Source organism: Calonectris borealis, chromosome 1, assembly GCF_964195595.1.
Source record: "Calonectris borealis chromosome 1, bCalBor7.hap1.2, whole genome shotgun sequence".
NCBI classification, from domain to species: domain Eukaryota; kingdom Metazoa; phylum Chordata; class Aves; order Procellariiformes; family Procellariidae; genus Calonectris; species Calonectris borealis.
The window spans coordinates 92,824,463-92,845,705 of NC_134312.1; the positions used below are offsets into that span (position 1 = coordinate 92,824,463).

Here is a 21,243-nt window from a genome sequence, read left to right on the forward strand (position 1 = left end):
AGCAGCATGGAAAGACTGGAAAGCCAGAAGGAGAAGGGTTATTGAGAATGGCACATTATTGGCACTTAGCTTAGCAGGTCACGAAGATCCCAGTACAGCTACGTGCAGCTTCTCAGGACACCCAGGTTGGTAGACAGAGGAAAATGAATAAATCCTAACGATTCACAGAGGTGGGGCAGGATGGGGAGACTGATCACAGCTAGCTCCCAAAGGGTACAAAAAAGCACTTCCAAAACTAGCAATAAGGCTACCAACCTAAGAATAATGCAGGCAATGCAAGGAGGACACAATAGCTAGCATTCCTTATCCTCCATGTCTTCACAGAGCATCCGTGACAGACCTCTTGGACACAAGCATCTTGGTGCCTGAATGCCGGGCAGACTCATGCATTTTAGTGATTGTAAGCATGCGGATTCAAAACAGTGAGCGAAGGAGTTTTAAAATAGTCACTGTCCCCTCCCATAAGGTTTTGCACTGACACTTACAACAATGTAGAAACAGACACTGCAGAAACAAGCATTGCAAGGTCCCAACACTCCCATCATATCCTGCATTCCTCTTGAAAGAAGCACAAAACATTTTTGTTTCATTAGAATTCCCTGCCCTTTAAGATAGATGGATCCTGAAAATGTTAGACCTTCTATCTCACACTGTATGCCCAGTATCTCCAAGTTGCCCAGTGCTGCATCAACATTAACAATCATAGCATACTTTTCGGAGTGAGGATATTAGTCCTGTGTTTTATGTAGTTTCTGTGGCTGAATTATTCCCCGTAATTTCTGTTTAAAGACAAGAGTAAAGCAGTCTTTGCACCATTTCTTTAGGATCCTGTGGAAAAGAAATGTAGTCAGTGCAATGCAGGGGATAAGGCTGGAATGGTAGAAATGACTCTGACACCATTGTGTATCTGCCCAAGGAAATGGGGATGTACAGGCAATGCTGACAGGGATGCTAAAAACTCATTATACTCTATGGTAAAGTCAGTCTGATGCAAGATATTAAAATCTTAAAACATTAAAGAAATGGTGAAGAAGAGCAAACTGCAGATTAATCCATAATTGCTTTAAGGCCAGCAACTTTAACTGTAGTATTTTTTTAAGCTTAATTCAGGTAGTAGAGTTCTTATGAGGAGAGGGACGGGTGGGTGTCTTTAACACTTCCAGGTCTATTATGGCTTCTTTTGAAGCAAATTATTTGGACCCCTGCTCCGTGACAGGATCCTACTCCTAGATGAGTCACTGTCCTCCATCAGGCTGCTAGGTCAAGTTTCCAGGAGACATCTTCTTGAGCACTGCACTCAAGCACTCTGGTATACCACCTCTGTCACATATTGAGGAGCCAGTGTAATGAATAATAAAATTGTTTTATTGTTGCTTTGTAACATAAAATGAATAAACCCAGGATTCCAAAGTAAGGGGCATAAAAAAAAACGAGTAAGAGGAATGCGAGATCACTAAGTCATATTTTAAAACAAGGAGCCACAAGAATCTTTTCTGAATGCCTTTTCCTGCAATACATCTCTTCCACAGCTCCATCTCACGCTGACATTTGTGTAGCCTGCTATTTGACCAGTGCTAGGACAGTTGGAAAGAATGGTACATTCATCATCATCCACATGCTAGTGCGGGAGTGGAATCTTAGTCCAGACAGGTGAAAGGCTATAGAGTCAAAAAAACCCCTCTACAGCAGGTCGTGGATTAAACACATCTTCTCTTCTTTCTGGCTCTAATGTCACAGAGTAGAACTCCTGAGGCAGGGGTTTTCAAGGCCAGGCCGAGGTAGAGGGCCTCCTCCTGGCCCAGAGAACATTCTGCACTGCAGGCAGCCTGAGAGAGAAGTACACGTACAGTCCCTTGTGTCACTGAACACAGCAGCGCATCCAGTCAGTTCTTTTCAGGGACACAGATGCTGGCAGTGGCCACAAGGAACAGTGTGTTAGACTGAGGCAGGATCTCTCATGAAGGAGCTGCATGACGGGACAACCACACCAGTGGGACTTTCTAGAAAAATAATTACTTGTAATATGCATTGAGTATGGAATGAGAGTCCCAAACAGCTGCTGAGCCTCCTGTCAGCAGCTGGATTAATTTTAAATACATGCTCGGCTTCTTTTTCAATCACAAGTTCAATAATTCTGTCCTTCCACATGGAAAACCAACAGTGAGTAAACTGAAAACAAAGCTATCCATACTGGTCTTGTGAGCTGTTCAGGCTCTTCCATACCCCAAGAATGCCCCAAGTCAATTAACCGAAAGGGATGTTTGAATAAGATCTTCCTTCCCCACCAGGAAGTGAGATCTTCTTCAAATGTCTCCTTCAATTCCCTCCAGGAAGGAAGGCATTTTACTACTAACAGGTCCAAGTGACCCTGCTGCAGCCCACCTTACACAGTCCCACTGGGTAAGGATGTAGCCTGCAACTTCCTCTGTCCTCTCTGAACTCACTGGCCTGGCTTCGCATTTGCTGGGCCTTGAAGCGCCTGCCTGAAGACAAGCTTTTTCAGTTGATCCAGTTTATCTTCTCTTAAGGCATCCCGTATGGCACTGAAGAAACTGAAATAGTGCTGGAAGTTGTGCATCATGAGCAGGACACCGGCCAACAGTTCATTGGTCACGAGGAGGTGATGGACGTAGGCACGAGTATGCCTCTGACAACAGTAACAGGTGCATCCTTCCAGCAAAGGACCAAAATCATCTTGGTATCTAAGGAGGAAGCAATGTTGGACAACATCAAAGGTAAGAAGACCCATTCAAGCAATGAAGAGTAACCAGTTACTACATGGCCTTTTGCAGGGACCTGAGCCTTGAAGTCCTGAGGGCCTGAGTCCAGCTGCTGAAAGATACGTTGACATCTAAGACCAGCACCACTGGCATGAAGGACTTCAAATATCATGCCAGAACTCACTACAGAGCCAAAAGGCCACACACCTAAGTCAGAGGATAACTTTGACGACATCACAGCTAACAGCAGAGAGAGGCCTTATCTGTGCCTTCCCTGACAGAAAAGCTGCAGCCCAAGACATGCCTCACTAGCTATCACACAGTCTATGAAGGAGGAAGCTATCAGAAACAAGGATTTACTGATTCCACTATTCACAAAACAGTATTCCCCTTTTCTGTGAGATGCACCATTCTCACAAAGTGGAGGGAGGATCGAGCAAAGCAACACAGTGGTCTACTCAGACAGCCTAGCGGTAGCTGTGGAAAAGAAAAGGAAGGACAGGTGGTAACACTGGTCAAAGTTTTTGTGAAGTATCCAGAAACTGCAGAATTGCTCTGCAGCTGCCCAAACTGAGTCAGAAAGTGGAGGCTCTCCATAGTTTAAATAAAATCTAGCATCTCAGGATGACCCAAGTTAGATGTGGAAGACCAAAATGATCCCCAAACAACCTTTGTGAAGCTACTGTCTTTCAGTTGGAACACAGTTATGACCACAGTATGTCTGCTGGATAAATGATCAGAAAACCCCTGGCTTTAGGTCAGGCAAAAGACAATGCTTTCAGCCATACACTGTTGCCTGATAACAAGCTAGAATGTTTGTCCAACGTTCTCTATTCAATGTCCAGAAGTACTGTCTTCAACACCTTCACGTTTTATGAAGTCTCCCATCCAGCTACTGACCACATGCAATCAAATACAGAGAACAAAAAGCATCATATTTAGTGATACAACTGCAGGTACCCGCCTCACAAACTCACGTACCTTTTGTCCTTCAGAAATATCTCAAATGGTGTCATTTCTCGGTCAGCTTTGGAGATTTCATCCTGGTTTTCTTCAGCACCATTCTTCTCCAGGTCCTGGGCCCCACTTTGTTTTAAAACTGTTTTAAATAAGAAGACAACAGCTTTTTATGAACACACAGCAAGGGCAGAGGAAGGGTAGCAACCTTACAGAAGGTATTTCTGCTACTCTCTTGCCAGATGAAAACTCCTGCCACAAGTTTCCACCTCTTTCCTATAGTAAGCAACTATTTTACTTTAATTGTCATAGTTAGTTAACACAAATGCAATTTTAGATCATTAAAACAGCAAGAGACAAGTGAAAACTAATCTACTAAACCTAATGAAGAGTTAGAGCTGAAACAACAGTATAACTTTTTGCTGCTCTACCGAGCTGAATTCTTAATAAAATGTCAAAAATATTTCCAGTCTGAACTGCATGCTGAATAGAATGCAATCACCTGAACAAATTGATTTTATTGAGATTTTGTTAGAGTAGACAGGCAACTCATCTGCATTTGATCATTCTACTTTCCACACTGTCATCAGGCTCAGAGATTTAGATGCTTTTTTTTTTGTTTTAAAAACAATTGGAATCAGAAGAGGCTGATAGCACTAATGCAGAGGATGTAGATTCCACATCTGCCTTTTCAGCGGTCTATCTTAAAAATAAAAAATCACCCCATAATTTTGTAGGCTTGCATTTTTAGGTTTGTTCTTAAGCAGGAGATGTATCTGGAAATATCAATATTACTGTTTGCACAATCCATGTCTACTGAATGTTAAACAGACACAAAACAAAGAGATTGTCCTTACCCAGAATCTTATGATGTAAGAATAAGGTGAGACAAGGTGAAGAACAGCAAACAAAGAGAAGGGTTAAAAAAATAGCAGCAAGCACAAAGAAACAAGATGTTCTGTTCTATTCAGCTGGTTTTGAATTATCCAGGCATGAAAAGCCACCAGGTTCTACCCAGGAGAAAAAATGTGAAATATTTTTCTGTATTAAAAACATTTAATAGGCCAAAACAAAACTGCTGCTTGAAACACATTTGATAGATCTTTAATGGGTGATACACATGCTCCCATCTCACAGCGTAGTGAGGTAATGAGTTATGAACATCTCCTTTTTGTTTTGATATGAACTGATGAATCCAAGGACAGAGAGGAAAGCTACCCAAAGAAATGGGATCCCTAACTTTTGTCAGCTAGAAAGAATAAGGGACTTCAAAAATATATTATTAAAACAGACACATATTCAGTTAATTTTAGAGATCAAGTATCTCAGATCTCCACTTAATAGGTCCAGCCTTCACTGCTAACGGTAACAGAAAATTTGCCAATGGTGTAGAACAAAAACCCCTCTATTCAGTAAGTGTTTAAGAAATACTTGAGCATACTTTGGCTAATCAGACATTCAGATCCTAGGCTAAGGCCTCAAATTCACTTCAAGAGGTTTCACACCAAAATACCCCACCTTCAAAAGCAACCCTTGACAGTGGAATCCCAGTTTTTCCAGTGGATACTGCACTTATTTCAGGAACAAAAAACTCAAATATAGATTCCTCCAAAGCGTGAATTATGCTTGCCACAACACTAGCTGATACAGTAAAAATTAGAATGACCATCAAGAAGCCTACCTGCTGCTTCAGGATCTGGATGGCAGTCATAACTGAAAACCAAGGCACAGCCTCGCTCTGTCACTTGGAAGGGAAAGAAGCTCTCAAAAATGTCCACTCCCCTTTCAATGCATTCAAGCACCTCATCTGGTTTGCCTACACCATGGATGATTCTGTAGGAGACACACAAGATGACAAATCTAGAATATTCTGAGTAGAAGCAAGCAGGTACCTGAAAGAAAAGACACATGTGCAACACGTGTAGCTTATCCTTGCAACTGCTAACCAGAAGGCAAGTGGGTACAACAGTCATCACTCAGAATCCTGTGTGCTTCCATTTCCCCACCTCCAACCTATCCAGTACATGGCAGTCTTTTCTTTATCTGCCCTTTGGAAGACAGCAATAATCCCTCATTTACTGCAGAAGAAACTCGCTCTGTTCATTATGTTTGAAGTGATTTGGTTTCCTTCACACACACACGAATACACTTAGATTCAAAATTCACCTAACATCTATGCTGTAGAAGTGATATTTTTCTTAGTCATGTTTGTGCCCCAGGGAGCTATCAGTTTCCAGACACATGGACCCCTTTGCCTGGTAACTGTTTAGGAGACAGACTACAAATACTTGATCAAGAGCAGCAGAGACAGCAGTAGATGGCTGGTCAAAGATGCAAGTCCTTCAGGTGACAGACACATCATATAGCACTCGGAGAACTGCCTGGAGGAGAATGCACTACTGAGAAATGTCACTGGAAAGAGAAAAGTTCCTTGCTTTATGCTTCCCTCCTCTTTACACTCTACCTGTTCAAACGATTTACCCAAAAACCTGGGCTGTAACGTCTCCTGGGACATGGCATTAAGAGCCAGGAAGAGCCCAGCTGGATTGCCATCGATGGTAATAGAGATCCTGCTGTTAGCCAAATTTAGCTGGCAGCTTCCCTGAGGGTGGGTGAAGCAGAAGAGAATAGAGCAGTGCCTGCTCTCCTGCAGGTGCATGGCTTGGCTGACAGCAGTAGAAGCTAACGTAGGGCAATGATCTAAACAGATAATTAGGAAAATACACAGGGGCTGATAAATGAAGTCACAAGGTGCCATTTTTAGTCACTTTTCTAAGTACTCCAATTAAATTGATGAGCGCAGAATAAGGACGGGAGAAGTTTGCAGCATAAGTGCCTTATGTTTCAGGCTCTCATGGCAGGGAGAAAATGATACTCAATAGTTAAAATAGTATCTCTGCATATATGATCAAAACTCTTGCTAAAACTTATCTGTGCACAAGTAAGGACAAACATTTGCTCTTGCAAGGGTTCCGATGCTATTGAAAAGGAAAATAAATTTTACCAAGAGACTTCGGCATCTTTAGGTACATGAAAGGACTCTGAAGAGAACATTCGTAAGATCATTTCACCATCACACAAAAAGCAATCGCTTCTTGGGTGAAGCACAAAAAGTGTTTGTATTCTAGAGAATTTCATATTGGGGTAGAACACAGCTGCAAAACAATTTCTCCAGCCAGAATGGAATTCAGGAAACCAGGATTGTCTGAAATTCACTTGAGGTACTTACAAGACCCCCTAGGGCTAACCAGCTTTCTTCCTACAGAGGTCAGAAACACTTGTCTTAACCCGACAAGCAAACTATTTGATAGATGAGGCAGATGCACCGGTAGCCACTAAGGTTAGCTGAGCAAATTGGACTCTAATGCTCCCAGGGGATTTTTTTAAGTAGCTCAACCAGACAGGATGGCAACAACACAGCAAGCCTTCTAATTGTCAGGAAAATTCAAACCCCAGGCACCGCTAAGCATGAACAAGCTGCAACACCAGACACGTGCTTTCCCGTCTAATTTGCTTTTGAACACCATTCGGCCAGAGCAATGCTCAGCTAGCAGAGGGCAGCTACAAAAAGACCATGGGGCCTGAGTCACTCTCTTCAGGAAATGATGAAAAAAGCACCCATACTACTTCTGTTGCAGCTGCTCTTGTAAGAGCAACCCATGCAAAAGCCAGCAAGCTCAACCCAATGCTAAGAAACCCCTCCACTTCTGAAACACTAGCAAATATTAGCACACATTTTATGGAAATCTTTAGTTACTGTTAGTCATTTATAAGAGTCAAGAATGCTGCCACTCCTGTCCAGTCTCTGGCATGGCTCTGATGGGCATAACCAACAACTCAGAATACATAACGATCCCCGCACTACGCCAGTCCAAGCAGAGAATACAGTTGTTTTGGGCCAGACTGTACCACCTCTGGTAGTTCACAGGCTCAGCGCCTCAGGTACTAGGTCAGAGCTGGCTGCCATAAGATCATGTAAGCACTGGCTGGTTCTGTCAGCACCTTTCTCTGCCCTCCTCCAGTTCAGACCAGAGAGAACTGGAAACATGACAGTTTTTCTGAGAAGAGGTCCCTGTAAAATAGGTTGATAATAACGTTCTTGTTCAAGCTGAACTTCAAGTAAACCATGGCCTCAGAGGCCAAATGCAAGCAGCCCAGACATATCCTTCTTCCTAAAAAAAGTAAAGACGACTTGACTAAAATCTTGATTATTCTCCAAGTGTGGGGAATACTCAAACCCGCAGCGTGAGCACAGCTTGGTGCCAGATGCAGCTAAAAATTGAAACAAGGGTTGAAGACTGCAGCCTGACAGCAATAGAATTTATGCAGCCTGGCACACACACAGAGCTGTGCAATACAGTGATTATTTCCTACAGTGATATTGCACAGCAGCCTCATAATAGGACAGATGTACTTCTTGGGATGTTGCCCACGCAACTTACCTTGGTTTATCCTCTGGCAGCTCTGCTGTGACAGAAGCTATCAGTTTCAACTTGATCTCCTTGGCCATGGCAAATCCCTGGAAGCCATCTAGCAGAAAGCCACCTACAGGTCGCTTGGCAGTCTCCCTGGCTGATCTGAGCCTCTCTTCCAAGATATCTCCACCTTCAATTGCCCCAAACATTACACTTCCTTGTAGTTCCTGGCCCAGAAGAAAGCTACAAGTGTTAAAGCATGCTCTGCCAAAGACATGCAAGACAATTCACAGCCCAGACTCCAGACGCCTGCTACTTAAGCCCTGCATTCCCAGGAACTTGCCAGAGCCACAGTGTTTCTTCCCATGTAAGACCATTCCTCACACAACACTGTGAAGTCCAAGTGTAAGGTAGAAACAGGATTAGGAGAGACAAGATTCTGCTCCTTACTTGACACTAACTCACTGAGAATTTTGGTGCCATTCTTCCCACCTCCCTATAGAAGGCAATAACCACAGATCATCTTTGTACATGGCTTTTTATAGATGGCCCCTCAGCACTACAGGTGTCAGTGCAGACTACAAATCAGGTGTCATTATCCTGGCTGTCAGACACCAGATCTCACAATGAATTGCCTTTCAGGGGATACCAATATCAGCTCCTGTCACCCATTTTCCTTTGTAGTACAGGCTCAGACAGTATGTCCACTTCCACCAAAAGGGAGGGAAGTTTCAAAGCTGCTGGAAGAAATAAAGAATAGCACTAGCAAATTCTACCAAGTCATCCCTCTCTTGGAACTGAGGAGACTTCAGAGCAAAAACATGGGTTTTCTCAATCTGAATGAGAAGATCCTACTTTGCCCATGTATATAACATGAAAGTAAGTGAAAGAAATGCATTACATTCCAAAAGCGGAAAAAAAATTAAAATAAATAGTTCTCCTCAACTAGTAGATATGGGTATCCTGGTGCAGAAGGCAAGTTATTAAAAGAAGAGAGTGGCAGAAGGAAAACCCACTGTGATACTGGTTATACCTCGTCCAGGACTGTCACCTGGACATTCTCTGACACATACGTGTGACACGATTTCCTACTAAATCACGTCCTGGGACTGGCCCAGGATACAGCACAGACCAAAACGCAGTTGTGGTGCTACTGCCCCGATATTGCGGGGACCTTACCGGTGATTTTTCTAGCAGCTGAAGGCATACATCCAGGAAAGAGAGCGACCTGTCCACAGCCTTCTTGGCCCTTTTTCTACCAGCTTCCCCAGAAATGGTGTCTCCATCAGAGATGCACTGGAACCAGTCTGGCTGGATGACCCGCTGTATGTCCATGAACTTGGAAGCTGTCATTTCCATGCGCCCTGAGTTTCCCCACAGGGACACCGTCTGTCAGGGAAGAATAGGGATGAAGGTTAGTTGCAAAGATTAACAGATCTTAAGGGTCAAAGGAGAGAAGGAATTGGTCTGGTGAAACACCAGATACTTCATAGATAAGTTCTCCAGGAGCATGGCTCAGATAATCAGCTGCACTTGGTACAATCAGTGAAAGGAGATAAATGACTGAATTGGGATTTCTGGGATACTCTTTGGTGAAACCATCACACTCAACACAGTGACCTCTCCACATGTTTGGAAGTCTCTGAGATAGTGCAGCTGGGCTACCATCACACAAATTAGTGGCAGAATTGGGGGGAAAAAAAAAAAGAAGATTTAATTCCCATCAAACTTATGTTGTCATCTCATGAAAAGCAGCAAAGGCTGCAATGGGAAATACAGCTCACTAGTTTTCTGTACACCACAAAAACTTTTGTTTCTGCAAAACCACAAAACTATTTCCTCTTCTGAGCAGTGAATTCATGCCACCCATGTGAATATACGTATATATATAAACCACACAGACACACTGGGAAGAGTACAAAAGGTTGTTAGGCAATTTCATCTTAGAATCCAGTGTTATTTTAGGTCCCAAATCCAGCCACTTAAGAAGGGACTGAAATACCAAGCACAAAAGAAATACACAGCTTTCAAACCGAGCCAACATAAGAAATGGCAGGTACTCATTAGGATTTCACACACAGTCTTCTGAATCTCTTCACATGCTTTCCGTTTTGTGTGCGCATATGGGCCCCTATCTTCCATTGTTGCTCCATGCTACTCTCAAAAGATTTTAAAGCAAGACAAAAGCACCTGCACAGAGAGGTTGTGTTATCTGAACACCTCTGGACTAGCAGATGTCACCATTCAATTCACCGAACATTTAGATTCACAAAATGTTACTGCAGCCACTGCAACTATGCACACTACCATGTTTCATCCTATTCTGCAGAATCTGTAATTAACCTGTGAGTGCAGCGTGGCAGTTGCTTTTGTTGTATTATTGTTAGCCCTTTAGAAGTGTCGTGGTTTAACCTGGCAGGCAGCCAAACACCACACAGCCGCTCGCTCACTCCCCACTCCCCTCAGTGGGATGGGGAGAGAATCAGAAGGGTAAGAGTGAAAAAAAAAAACTTGTGGGTTGAGATAAAGACAGCTTAATAGAACAGAAAAGGAAGGGAAAATAATAATAATAATGATATAATATACAAAATGAGTGATGCACAATGCAATTGCTCACCATCCGTGCTGACCGATAACCAAGTAGCGATCGCTACCTTCTGGGAATGCCTACCATTCATATACTGAGCATGACGTCACATGGTATAGAATATCCCATTGGCCAGCTGGGCCAGCTGTCCCGGCTATGCTCCCTCCCATCCGCTTGTGCACTTGGCAGAGCATGGGAAGCTGAATGTCCTTGACTAGCAAGGTACTTAGCAACAACTGAAAACATCAGTGTGTTATCAACATCTTTCTCATACTAAATCCAAAACAGAGCACTATGAAGAAATTTAACTCTATCCCAGCCAAAACCAGGACAATATCCACCCCTTATTCTATACCATTTACGTCATGCTTAGGTCTCACATTTTCCAATACATTCCAATTAATCACCACCACCTTTCTTGTCTTTTAATATATATATATACACACACAGAGATATCATTCCCTTAGTCTATGGGCCAACCCTCTAAGATGTCCGCTGAGTTCATTTAGTCCATGACTTTGGGCTCCATCTGTCCTAACAATCTTTCAAGGCAGGAGAGATGGTGTGTGGTGTTGGATTGTTGCATCCTGAAGCCAGTTCTGATTCCATTATCGCTGTGCTTGTCTGGTCCTATCATCATTGCACTTCGCTCGGTTTCATCGGAGTTCATTCTTCATTAATCTGGGTGATTTTTACTGCAATACCATTGATAGCAACCATAGAAATGATGATATACAATATCATACAATAACTAACATCATACAATTCAGTTCATTGGCTATTTTCACCCAAAATCAAATCCCCTTGAGGTACACATTGGACTTCCCCATCCTTTGGTATTACCCACCAAGTACACCCAGGTCTTTGAGCAAAAGCAATCCCTCCTCTGAGGATATTCCAAAATCTTTGCCTTCTGGCCAGTTCGTGATCAATTCCAAGATTCCTGGGCAACTGGGGTTTCCTATTCGGGCCCGTTGTGTGATGAGCATGACCCACTTACTCCACGTAGCATCGGTTGCGTGATGTGTAGAAGGGACCCTCCCTTTGAACATCCAGCCCAGCACCGGCAGTCGGGGTGCCAGGAGGAGCTGAGCTTCAGTACCAACCACTTCCATAGCAGCTCGAATCCCTTCATATGCTGCCAATATCTCTTTCTCAGTTGGAGTGTAGCGGGCCTCAGATCCTCCGTATCCCCGACTCCAAAACCCCAGGAGTCACCTCAAGTCTCCCCCGGTGCTTTCTGCCAGAGGCTCCAGGTAGGGCCATTCTCCCCGGCTGCGGCGTAGAGCACATTTTTTACATCTTGTCCTGCCCGGACTGGCCCAAGGGCTACTGCCTGAACTATCTCTCGTTTAATTTGTTCAAAGGCTTGTCGTTGCTCATCTGAACACCTCTGGGTGTTCACAACCTCTCTGTGCAGGTGCTTTTGTCTTGCTTTAAAATCTTTTGAGAGTAGCATGGAGCAACAATGGAAGATAGGGGCCCATGTGCGCACACAGAATGGCAAGCATGCGAAGAGACTGAGAAGACTGTGTGTGAAATCCTAATGAGCACCTGCCATTTCTTATGTTGGCTCGGTTTGAAAGCTGTGTATTTCTTTTGTGCTTGGTATTTCAGTCCCATTTGAAATCGTTCTTCCTGGTCACATGATAGAGAGGGCTTACGATCTGACTGTAATTTGGGATATGCATTCTCCAAAAACCCACAACGCCTAAGAAAGCCTGTGTTTCCTTCTTGCTAACTGGTGGGGACATGGCTGTTATTTTGTTGATCACATCCATTGGGATCTGACGACGTCCATCCTCCCATTTTATTCCTAAAAAATGGATCTCCTGTGCAGGTCCCTTGACCTTACTTTGGTTTATGGCAAAACTGGCCTTCAGAAGGATTTGGACTATACTCTCCCCTTTCTCAAAAACTTCTGCTATCCTGCCCCATACGATGATGTCATCAATGTATTGCAGATGTTCTGGAGCCTCCCCCTGTTCCAGTGCGGTGTGGATCAGTCCATGGCAAATGGTAGGGCTGTGTTTCCACCCCTGGGGCAGTCGGTTCCAGGTGTACTGGACACCCCTCCAAGTGAAAGCAAACTGTGGCCTGCACTCTGCCACCAAAGGGATGGAGAAGAATGCATTAGCGATATCAATGGTGGCGTACCACTTGGCTGCCTTTGACTCCAGTTCGTATTGGAATTCTAGTATGCCCAGTATGGCAGCACTCAGTGGCGGCGTGACTTCGTTCAAGCCACAATAGTCTATTGTTAGTCTCCACTCTCCATTGGATTTTCATACTGGCCATATGGGACTGTTAAAGGGTGAGCGAGTCTTGCTGATCACTCCTTGGCTCTCCAGTCGACGAATCAGCTTATGTATGGGAAGCAGGGAGTCTCGGTTGGTGCGGTATTGCCGCCGGTGCACTGTTGTGGTAGTGATTGGTACCTGTTGTTCTTCAACCCTCAGCAACCCCACAACAGAAGGGTCCTTTGAGAGACCGGGCAAGGTGGACAGCTGTTTAATTTCCTCTATCTCCAGGGCAGCTATACCAAAAGCCCACCGGTACCCTTTTGGGTCCTTGAAATACCCTCTCCTGAGGCAGTCTGTGCCAAGGATGCACGGAGCCTCTGGGCCAGTGTCACAATGGGGTGCTTCTGTCACTCATTCCCAGTTAGGCTCACTTCGGCCTCCAATACAGTTAGCTCTTGGGATTCCCCTGTCACTCCAAAAATACAAATGGGTTCTGCCCCTTTATAGTTTGATGGCATCAGGGTACACTGTGCACCGGTGTCTATGAGAGCCTTATATTCCTGTGCGTCTGATGTGCCAGGCCATCGAATCCACACAGTCCAGTAAACCCGGTTGTCCCTTTCCTCCACCTGGCTGGAGGCAGGGCCCCTCTAGTTCTGGTCATAGTATTCCTTACTCACTTCTTGCAAATGCAAGTCAAGAATATCTTCATTACAATCCAAAGTAAGATCAACCCTTTTACTCTGTCTGGGGAACTGTTCACTGGGAACTGGACTGCCATGAGACAGGTTTTTTCTGAAAACTGGAGCAGTAATTTTCCTGGGAGAATCCCCTTGTGTGATTGTTTTTCTTTGCAACTCACATACCCGTGCCTCTAGGGTCAAGGTAGGTTTTCCATCCCACTTCCTCATGTCTTCTCTGTGGTCATGCAGGTAAAACCACAGGGTGCCCTGTGGTGTGTACCTTCTATATCCTCTCTCAAGCAGAAGAATGCTGACTCCTAATGGCTGATACTGGTCCATACAGGTGGAGAGTAGAACATATCCTCTTTGAGTTGCTGGACCTTCCGGGACACTTTTTCCACAGCCAAGGCAAGGGAGGAGGACACAGTTTCCTCGTATTCCCGGAGTCTGCCAACCGCGTCATCCATGGTGCGCTCCGTACCAACTTCCGCCACATGGGTCGCGTGTACTGGACTTCATCTGGATCTCTGGGTGCCTGCTCGTTGTCCAGGTCACTATAAACCACCTCCAGCACGGCCAATTCTCTCAGGTACTGGATACCTCTCTTCATAGTGGTCCATTTGCCTAGGCGATATATAACATCTTCCTTGAAGGGATACCTTTCCTTCACGCCTGACAAGAGTCACCTCCAGAGGCTGAGGGCTTGTGCCCCTTTTCCAATGGCTTTGTCAATGTCCCCTTCCCTAGCAAGGCATCCCAGCTGTTTGGTTTCCTTCCCCTCTAATTCCAGACTACTGGCCCCATTATCCCAGCATCTGAGCAGCCAGGTAACAATATGCTCGCCTGGACGACGACTGAAGTCTTTCTGCATATCTCGCAACTCACTCAGGGATAGCGATCGGGTGGTTTCCATCTCGTTTATGAGTTCCTCCTCTTCCTCCTCCCCTCCTCTTGATGGCCCTGCTTTTCCATCATCCCCTTCTAAACGACCTGACTTTCGCTTCCAAGATTTCCTTTTATGTATAGGGGCGACTGATACCAGCACGGGTTGGTCCCCTGGTTCAGCTGTAGTGCCCGTCACGGGGGTTGGAGTAGCTGCAACGCCCATTCGCTGGGGTTGGAGTAGCTGCAGTGCCTGTCATTTTGTCATCAGATCCAGACACCTCCTCTTTCCTTTGAGGGTTCTGAATAGTGTTGAACAGGGGTTGGTGGGCATGGGCCAGGCCCCAGCACTGTTGCAGTAATCTGGATCTCTCTGGAATTGCCAGGGTGACAGCTACGTTTTCCAAATATTTTAGTAGTTTTTCAGGATACTGCACTTGTTCAGTGAAGCTCCAAAACACTGTTCTAGGTACTTGCTCATACTATCCCACATACCCTGCCACTCATAACTATCCAGCCTTGGGGCAGATCCCTGGGTGATATTCTTAAGTAGTTGTTTAACCTTAAACAAGGCCTCAAACACATTCAGGAGACATAGCAATAGGAACATGCTGGTTTGAACATCCCAAGGATATTCAAAATCCTCAAGAGCTATTGTAATCAGCCTGGAGGAGAAGGGGAAGGTGAAGGAAGCTGTCTCCTCTGTAAATTGGCTCTCCAAGGAGAAAAGGTAAAAAGTATAATTAACAATACTTTCCAAGAAATAGCTCCTGAAGCACAGGAATGATGGCAGTGCCGAGTACAATCCCATGACCAATGCTTTTATCATATCATAAGCCAGTGTTACACAGCTTAATCCATCGATAACCTTAATCCATCTCCCACAGATGACAATCCCCACATAAATACCGATAAACAGCAGTACATACAGCCAGTAAGGTGCTACATGCCAAAACTTCAAGTGCAGATCCGACAACTCTGAGAGCAAATTAACCAACATTGTGACCAGCGACTATTAAACTGATACAATGAATGCTTATAACAATTTGTTTTAACTCACTCGGGTCAGATGTGTTGTTATCTCAACCCTTTGTGCTCCACGTTGGGCACCAAAAAGGACTGTAGTGGTTTAACCTGGCAGGCAGCCAAACACCACACAGATGCTCGCTCCCCGCCCCCTGCAGTGGGACGGGGAGAGAATCAGAAGGGTAAGAGTGAAAAAAACCTCATGGGTTGAGACAAAGACAGTTTAATAGAACAGAAAAGGAAGGGAAAATAATAACAATAATAATGATATAATATACAAAATGAGTGATGCACAATGCAATTGCTCACCATCCGTGCTGACCGATAACCAAGTAGTGATCGCCTACCATTCATATACTGAGCATGATGTCACATGGTATGGAATACCCCATTGGCCAGCTGGGCCAGCTGTCCTGGCTATGCTCCCTCCCATCCGCTTGTGCACTTGGCAGAGCATGGGAAGCTGAATGTCCTTGACTAGCAAGGTACTTAGCAACAACTGAAAACATCAGTGTGTTATCAACATCCTTCTCATACTAAATCCAAAACAGAGCACTATGAAGAAATTTAACTCTATCCCAGCCGAAACCAGGACAGAAGTTAGTTCTTTTCATCTGCAACACCATTAGTGCTTTTTAAAATGAGGAATGGTTTTCAGCTATCAGAAATAGCTTATAGCTTGAAGTGTTATGGCGACTTTTTGGGGCTTGAGGGTTTAAACACATTCTCCTGGCCTACGCCAGACAGACAGATTAAGCAGTGCAGTTCTCATGCATACTAATTCACAAATTGAATTCGATCAGCGGATGCAAAAAAATACAAGCAGAACAATGTTTTTTTGTCTGGTCTCTACAAAAAACAAAAGGATTGCGCAAATACACCACATGTCTGTTGTCCATCCATCCATCTCTCATGATTACTTTTGGCCTCATCAGCCAATTTCACTAAATTTGAGTAACAAAGAAACAGACAGAAGCCTCCAAAGTAACAACATTTTTGTAAATTTTCCATGAAAAAAAGAAAACAACTCCAAAGGAGGGAGATCCCAAATTAGTACTTGCAGAATAACTGGAATGCAGCAGCTATATGTTGTTCTGCAGCAGCATGTTGGCCAGTTAGTACCTGCTGCCTCTTATGTGACAGCATCAATGAACAGCTGATGAAGGCAGGCGGAGGAAAGTCAGAACTGTTTGAGCCAAAGGGCACAGAGTGTAATCAAGTCTAGCTACCTTCATTCTGCTCTCCAGAGGAAAAATGCTGCTTTAATAAACAAAATAGCCATGTGGCTTAGAGAACTGAGCGTTACCCCATTATTATTTAAATCCAGCCTGTGACAGGCTTTCTGGCACAGAATCCAGAGCTTTCTGTCCCACTGCTTTCAAAAAGCTTTCATAAGTATTTGTCAGCACAGATCCAGCTGCAGAAGGCCTTGCAACAAGGTGACAAAAATATTCACCAGCTTCAAAACAAAAAACCACCACCAACAACAACAAAAACCAAGACAAAAAGCCGAATCAGACCTGCAACACCCAGGCTTAGATCGCTGCTATCACCTCATAGCTGCACAACAGTGAGACAAGCTTCAGGTAACTCCTTCCCTGCAGAAAGACAGGACTCGGCCTGGATCCCAGCAGCAAAGAATATACACTGATAGCTGGATGGCAGTAGTTATCCTCTGTCATTCAGTGACCTTTCACCAAATGTGACTGTACCCAAACAGGCCTTGGGACTGACCATATTTGAGCAGGTGCCAGGAGTGGCCCCTCCAGGCCAAAGCTGTGGCAGGCAGCAGGTAGTGTGTGGACTGCGCGGGGAACGTGCATGCCTGTGGGATGGAACGGGCAAACATCCACAACACTACACGCTCCTGGATGGCTGAGCCACTTTCCTGCAGAAATACTAAGTTCTTCCCCTTCGTGGGCCTGTAGCAGACTGTAAATACACACACAGGGGTTCAGGTTTATTGCTTTATTGCTTATTTATGGCATCATCGTAAGCTTGTACAGCATATAAGCCAAACATGTATTCTCTTTTACTATCACATTAACCGCAACAGCATGGGAGTTCAGAGCTCTCCTTTCTATCTGAATTGCCACTTAACTGTTCAGGAACTGTTCACGGAACGCACTGCCAAGTAAGAAAATGCCCAGCTTTATTTAGTTGGAGGTATGAGCATGTAAATGCCGTTCCTCTTTGTGCAAAGATGTATTTTTCTACAGAGCACAAAAAATCTTGTGGCTGTCTAAGCACATCCACACAGATGAGGGGAGGACTGGCAGCCTTCTTTTGGGAATTTTAAGTGGACCCTTTCAAGTCTTTACAGTTACTGTACCTTGTTAGTGTTGTAGCCAGATGGACAGGGAGCGACTGGGTCATGAAGGGAGCAGTACAGCACCGCATCTGGCATACCTGGAAACAGAGCGACAGACACACAGTAGAGTTTCAAGAACCAAAACAAAGCTAATGCAAAGATGTGGTTTGTAAATTTGCAAAAGGGAACAGGGTATTCTCCCACACACAAGTACATCCATTCTGACGAAGAAAATATCGTTCATTTGATCTCTTAGCACCAAAGAAGGTAGACTTTTTCCCCAGCTTTACTAGCTGCAGGGAGGAGAGTGCAGCATCAGGACAAACCATCAAATAATACCCTTTGGTTCTGCAGCCTACATAGTTCCTTTGAGATTTATTTATGTTTCTTCTTGATTAATACTCCCGCTACTAAAATTTGCCAGACCCAATAGCTGACTCACTTGACCACTCAACTGATACACTGGAGACATCTGACATTTGACACAATCTAAACTGAGCAACAACCTCAAGCCCAGAACTTTTAAGGAAGGACAACATACAGTAAGAGAACAAATCAGCTACACAAATGAGAAATTTATCATCCCTGCCAGACTGGAGGTTTCAAATGTCAGAAAGCTAGACAGTATGTCTCAATGGCATACAGTTTTCTCTTCACAGATAGTCACTGAAATTGGTGAAGCCTCCAAGAAGTTTCAGATAAAGAGATTTTCAATTTTTCTTGAAGGAATAAGTTGTCCCAAAGCAGTCGAAGTTTATTGGAAGCTGGGTGCAAACTTCCTTTGCAAATCCAAGCCATAACTTTGCTTATGTAATGAAAGGCATGTCCAAAATTTTTATGTGCTTCTTTTAAAAAAAAAAAAAGCTTGGTCTTTGTATACAGGACAAAAAATGCTTAAACATTTTTTAAAATTGTAATAATTTACATTATTTTATACATTCATAATGTATGTGCAACTGGCACATATAAAACATACATAAAAATACCTCAGGTTTGATACAAGCATTAGCAACTCAAAAGTTTTTTTCTTGCAAAGTCCACTAGATTCCATATACAATGAACTGTCTGTAAATTACAGAAATTAAAGAGATGCCATCACTTTGACAGGATTTACCCTATGCCCAGTGTAGCCTGAGATACACAAACAAACAAAGCATCCCAGAGAAGCTTGTTGACTTGGCTGAAATCCTCCAGTTCTCTGAGCTATCTCCCCAGATATGAACACAGACCGCGATACAGATATTCACACAGGATGCTAACCCTGCATTCACTGTGCATTCAGGTTCCTTCGCCACATGAGCCTGACAACAGTGATCTTGGCTGCATAATGCATGCGGTCAGGCCTTTACTGACTTATTACAACAATCAGAAGAAAAACCCAGGAGAGTCACAAATGCAGGAACTGCTGCTTTGCTCATTCTTATCTCCAAGGTGTTAAGATAAAGATTTCATTCAGTAACTGCTCCAAGAATGGAGTACAGGGGCTGATGAAGATCGCAAAGGCTTGGTGCAGTAGGTGAAGCCTCTGGCAACATTGACTGTTTTGTATTTGACTATCCATAAGTAAAATTGAGTTTGTTCCTAAAACTGACTCTTTAACATGGAAAAATGGAAGGAGAATACAGGGAGGAAGTATGATCCGACTGCTAAACTGACAGGAACAAAGAACAGGGGGAAAATAAGCCTCTCCACCTGCTTCTTTAGCTCCTCAAAGCTCCCGCAAATCCAACACAGGTCCTTCCCCTAACATCTTCTCACAACAGGAATAGCTCGGAGGCAGAAGTGTCCACCAGCTGAGACTGACTTGATGTGGGGTGCTTTGCCTGTTTATTCTTCATACTGGATGAAGATTTCCTGTTGGAAATCTTTAGATGAAACCAACTATTTTATGAGAATCAAGAAAGCCAGCTTGAGCAGATAGATACTCTCAGGAAATGTATTTGAACAGCTGTATGGGGAAGGCTATTTTCATGAGAATTTCTAATTCTCCTCGTCAAAAGAAGTCAGAAATTGTATCTGGCAAGATTCACCTGCAGCAGTGACTGGGGGCTACAGCAAAACCTCTCTCAGTTCTAGTCTCAACTTTTGGGCTAAGCCCATCCCGGTCCGTGCTGAAGCCCCCAAGGAAAGGGTGGGTGTAGAAAAAGAGAAAAAAAGCAAAACTACATATTTTTGTAGCCTGTTTGAAGGACTTCTGGCCATACGAGTGACAACATACTATTTCAAGTCTTTTTTAGTGCCACTTTGAGTGAGAAAATGCGTAAGTGTGGAAAGTCTATGCCTACATCTTTCTGCCTGCTGTACTGCCTAAAAATGCACCAGTGGGATCCGCCTGTGTTACCTCTCCAGACATACAAGCGAACACACACACTTTACCTATAAATTTTGCAGCTCCTTCTTTATATTCTTCCAGGACCTCATGAAGTTCTGCCCTGCATCCAGATACAAAAACACATTAACTGAGCAAACAACTGTCAAGAAAGATCGGTGGTTGCATAACTAAGGCTTCTTTTTCCATACTTATGTGTTGTCTGAACTTGGATTGGTTTAGGCACTGATAGTTGCCATTCAGCTATCAGGCAGCAAAGCAGGGATAGATGGAACTAAACGCCAGAGACACAGAGCTCAAGAATCACAGCTTACAAACCAGGGCACTCATAATTCTGTGGCAAAAAGGCAGAGGTTTTACCCACGCTGACCAGTGACCATTGACTTGCTGGAGACCATGAAGTCACACTGTGACTTTCTGGATAGCATTACTGATGTGCATCACTCAACAACTACGCAAGCTAGAGAAGGGAGAGCTTCTAACTAGCTTTATGATGTTAATCTTTCCTTTCAGTTGCCACTTAGCTAACTAGTCTTGAGAGCTGGCTGCTTCTAAAGCTGGTTATTCTGCTGGGAAGATGACTGTAAAGTCACTAAGCGGGGTTTGGCCAAAACACGCTCAAAAATTATGCAGCCCTCTAGGTCCCTTACCTTTACCTGCTTCCTACTAAGTCACTGCACCCCCCTTCGACGGGAAAGCAACAAAGGGGCAACCGACTTCGACGTTTTGCCTTGCACCCAGGGAAGCGAGAAGCCCGCCTGCCCCCAGCAGCGTTGCGGGGGCTCGTTGCGCCCCGCAGACCCCCCCCCGGCCGCGGTACTCACAGGGCGGGCAGGGTGAGCTGGGCCACTGCGGGGACGCCGCTGACCGCCTGCAGGGTCTCGTGGGTGAGGTGGGGCGCCGAACCAGTCCGCGTGTAGAGCAGGCAGCCCGGCAGCGGCAGGGAAGCGGCCCCGCTCCTGCCCAGGCCCGCCAGCGTCCCCAGCCGCCCGCCGCCCGCTCCGCACAGCTTCACCTTCATCGTCGGCCCCGGAGCGCCGTTACCGGCGTGGGCCGCGGGCCTCCTGCTTCCCGTGCCCGCCCAATCACC

General features: G+C 44.6%; 1 protein-coding gene across 1 annotated transcript; it reads right to left on the bottom strand.

Annotated features, from left to right (window-relative positions):
• Positions 1–1,347: 1,347 nt before the first annotated feature.
• QTRT2 (queuine tRNA-ribosyltransferase accessory subunit 2) lies at positions 1,348–21,230 on the bottom strand. Its single transcript, XM_075167078.1, has 8 exons — positions 20,978–21,230; positions 20,201–20,256; positions 17,846–17,922; positions 9,272–9,481; positions 8,120–8,319; positions 5,359–5,510; positions 3,702–3,819; positions 1,348–2,702 (listed from the first exon to the last, which is right to left on the bottom strand). The coding sequence occupies exons 1-8, from the start codon at positions 21,172–21,174 to the stop codon at positions 2,441–2,443; spliced, it is 1,272 nt and encodes a 423-aa protein (XP_075023179.1). The 5' UTR covers positions 21,175–21,230; the 3' UTR covers positions 1,348–2,440.
• Positions 21,231–21,243: the final 13 nt, after the last annotated feature.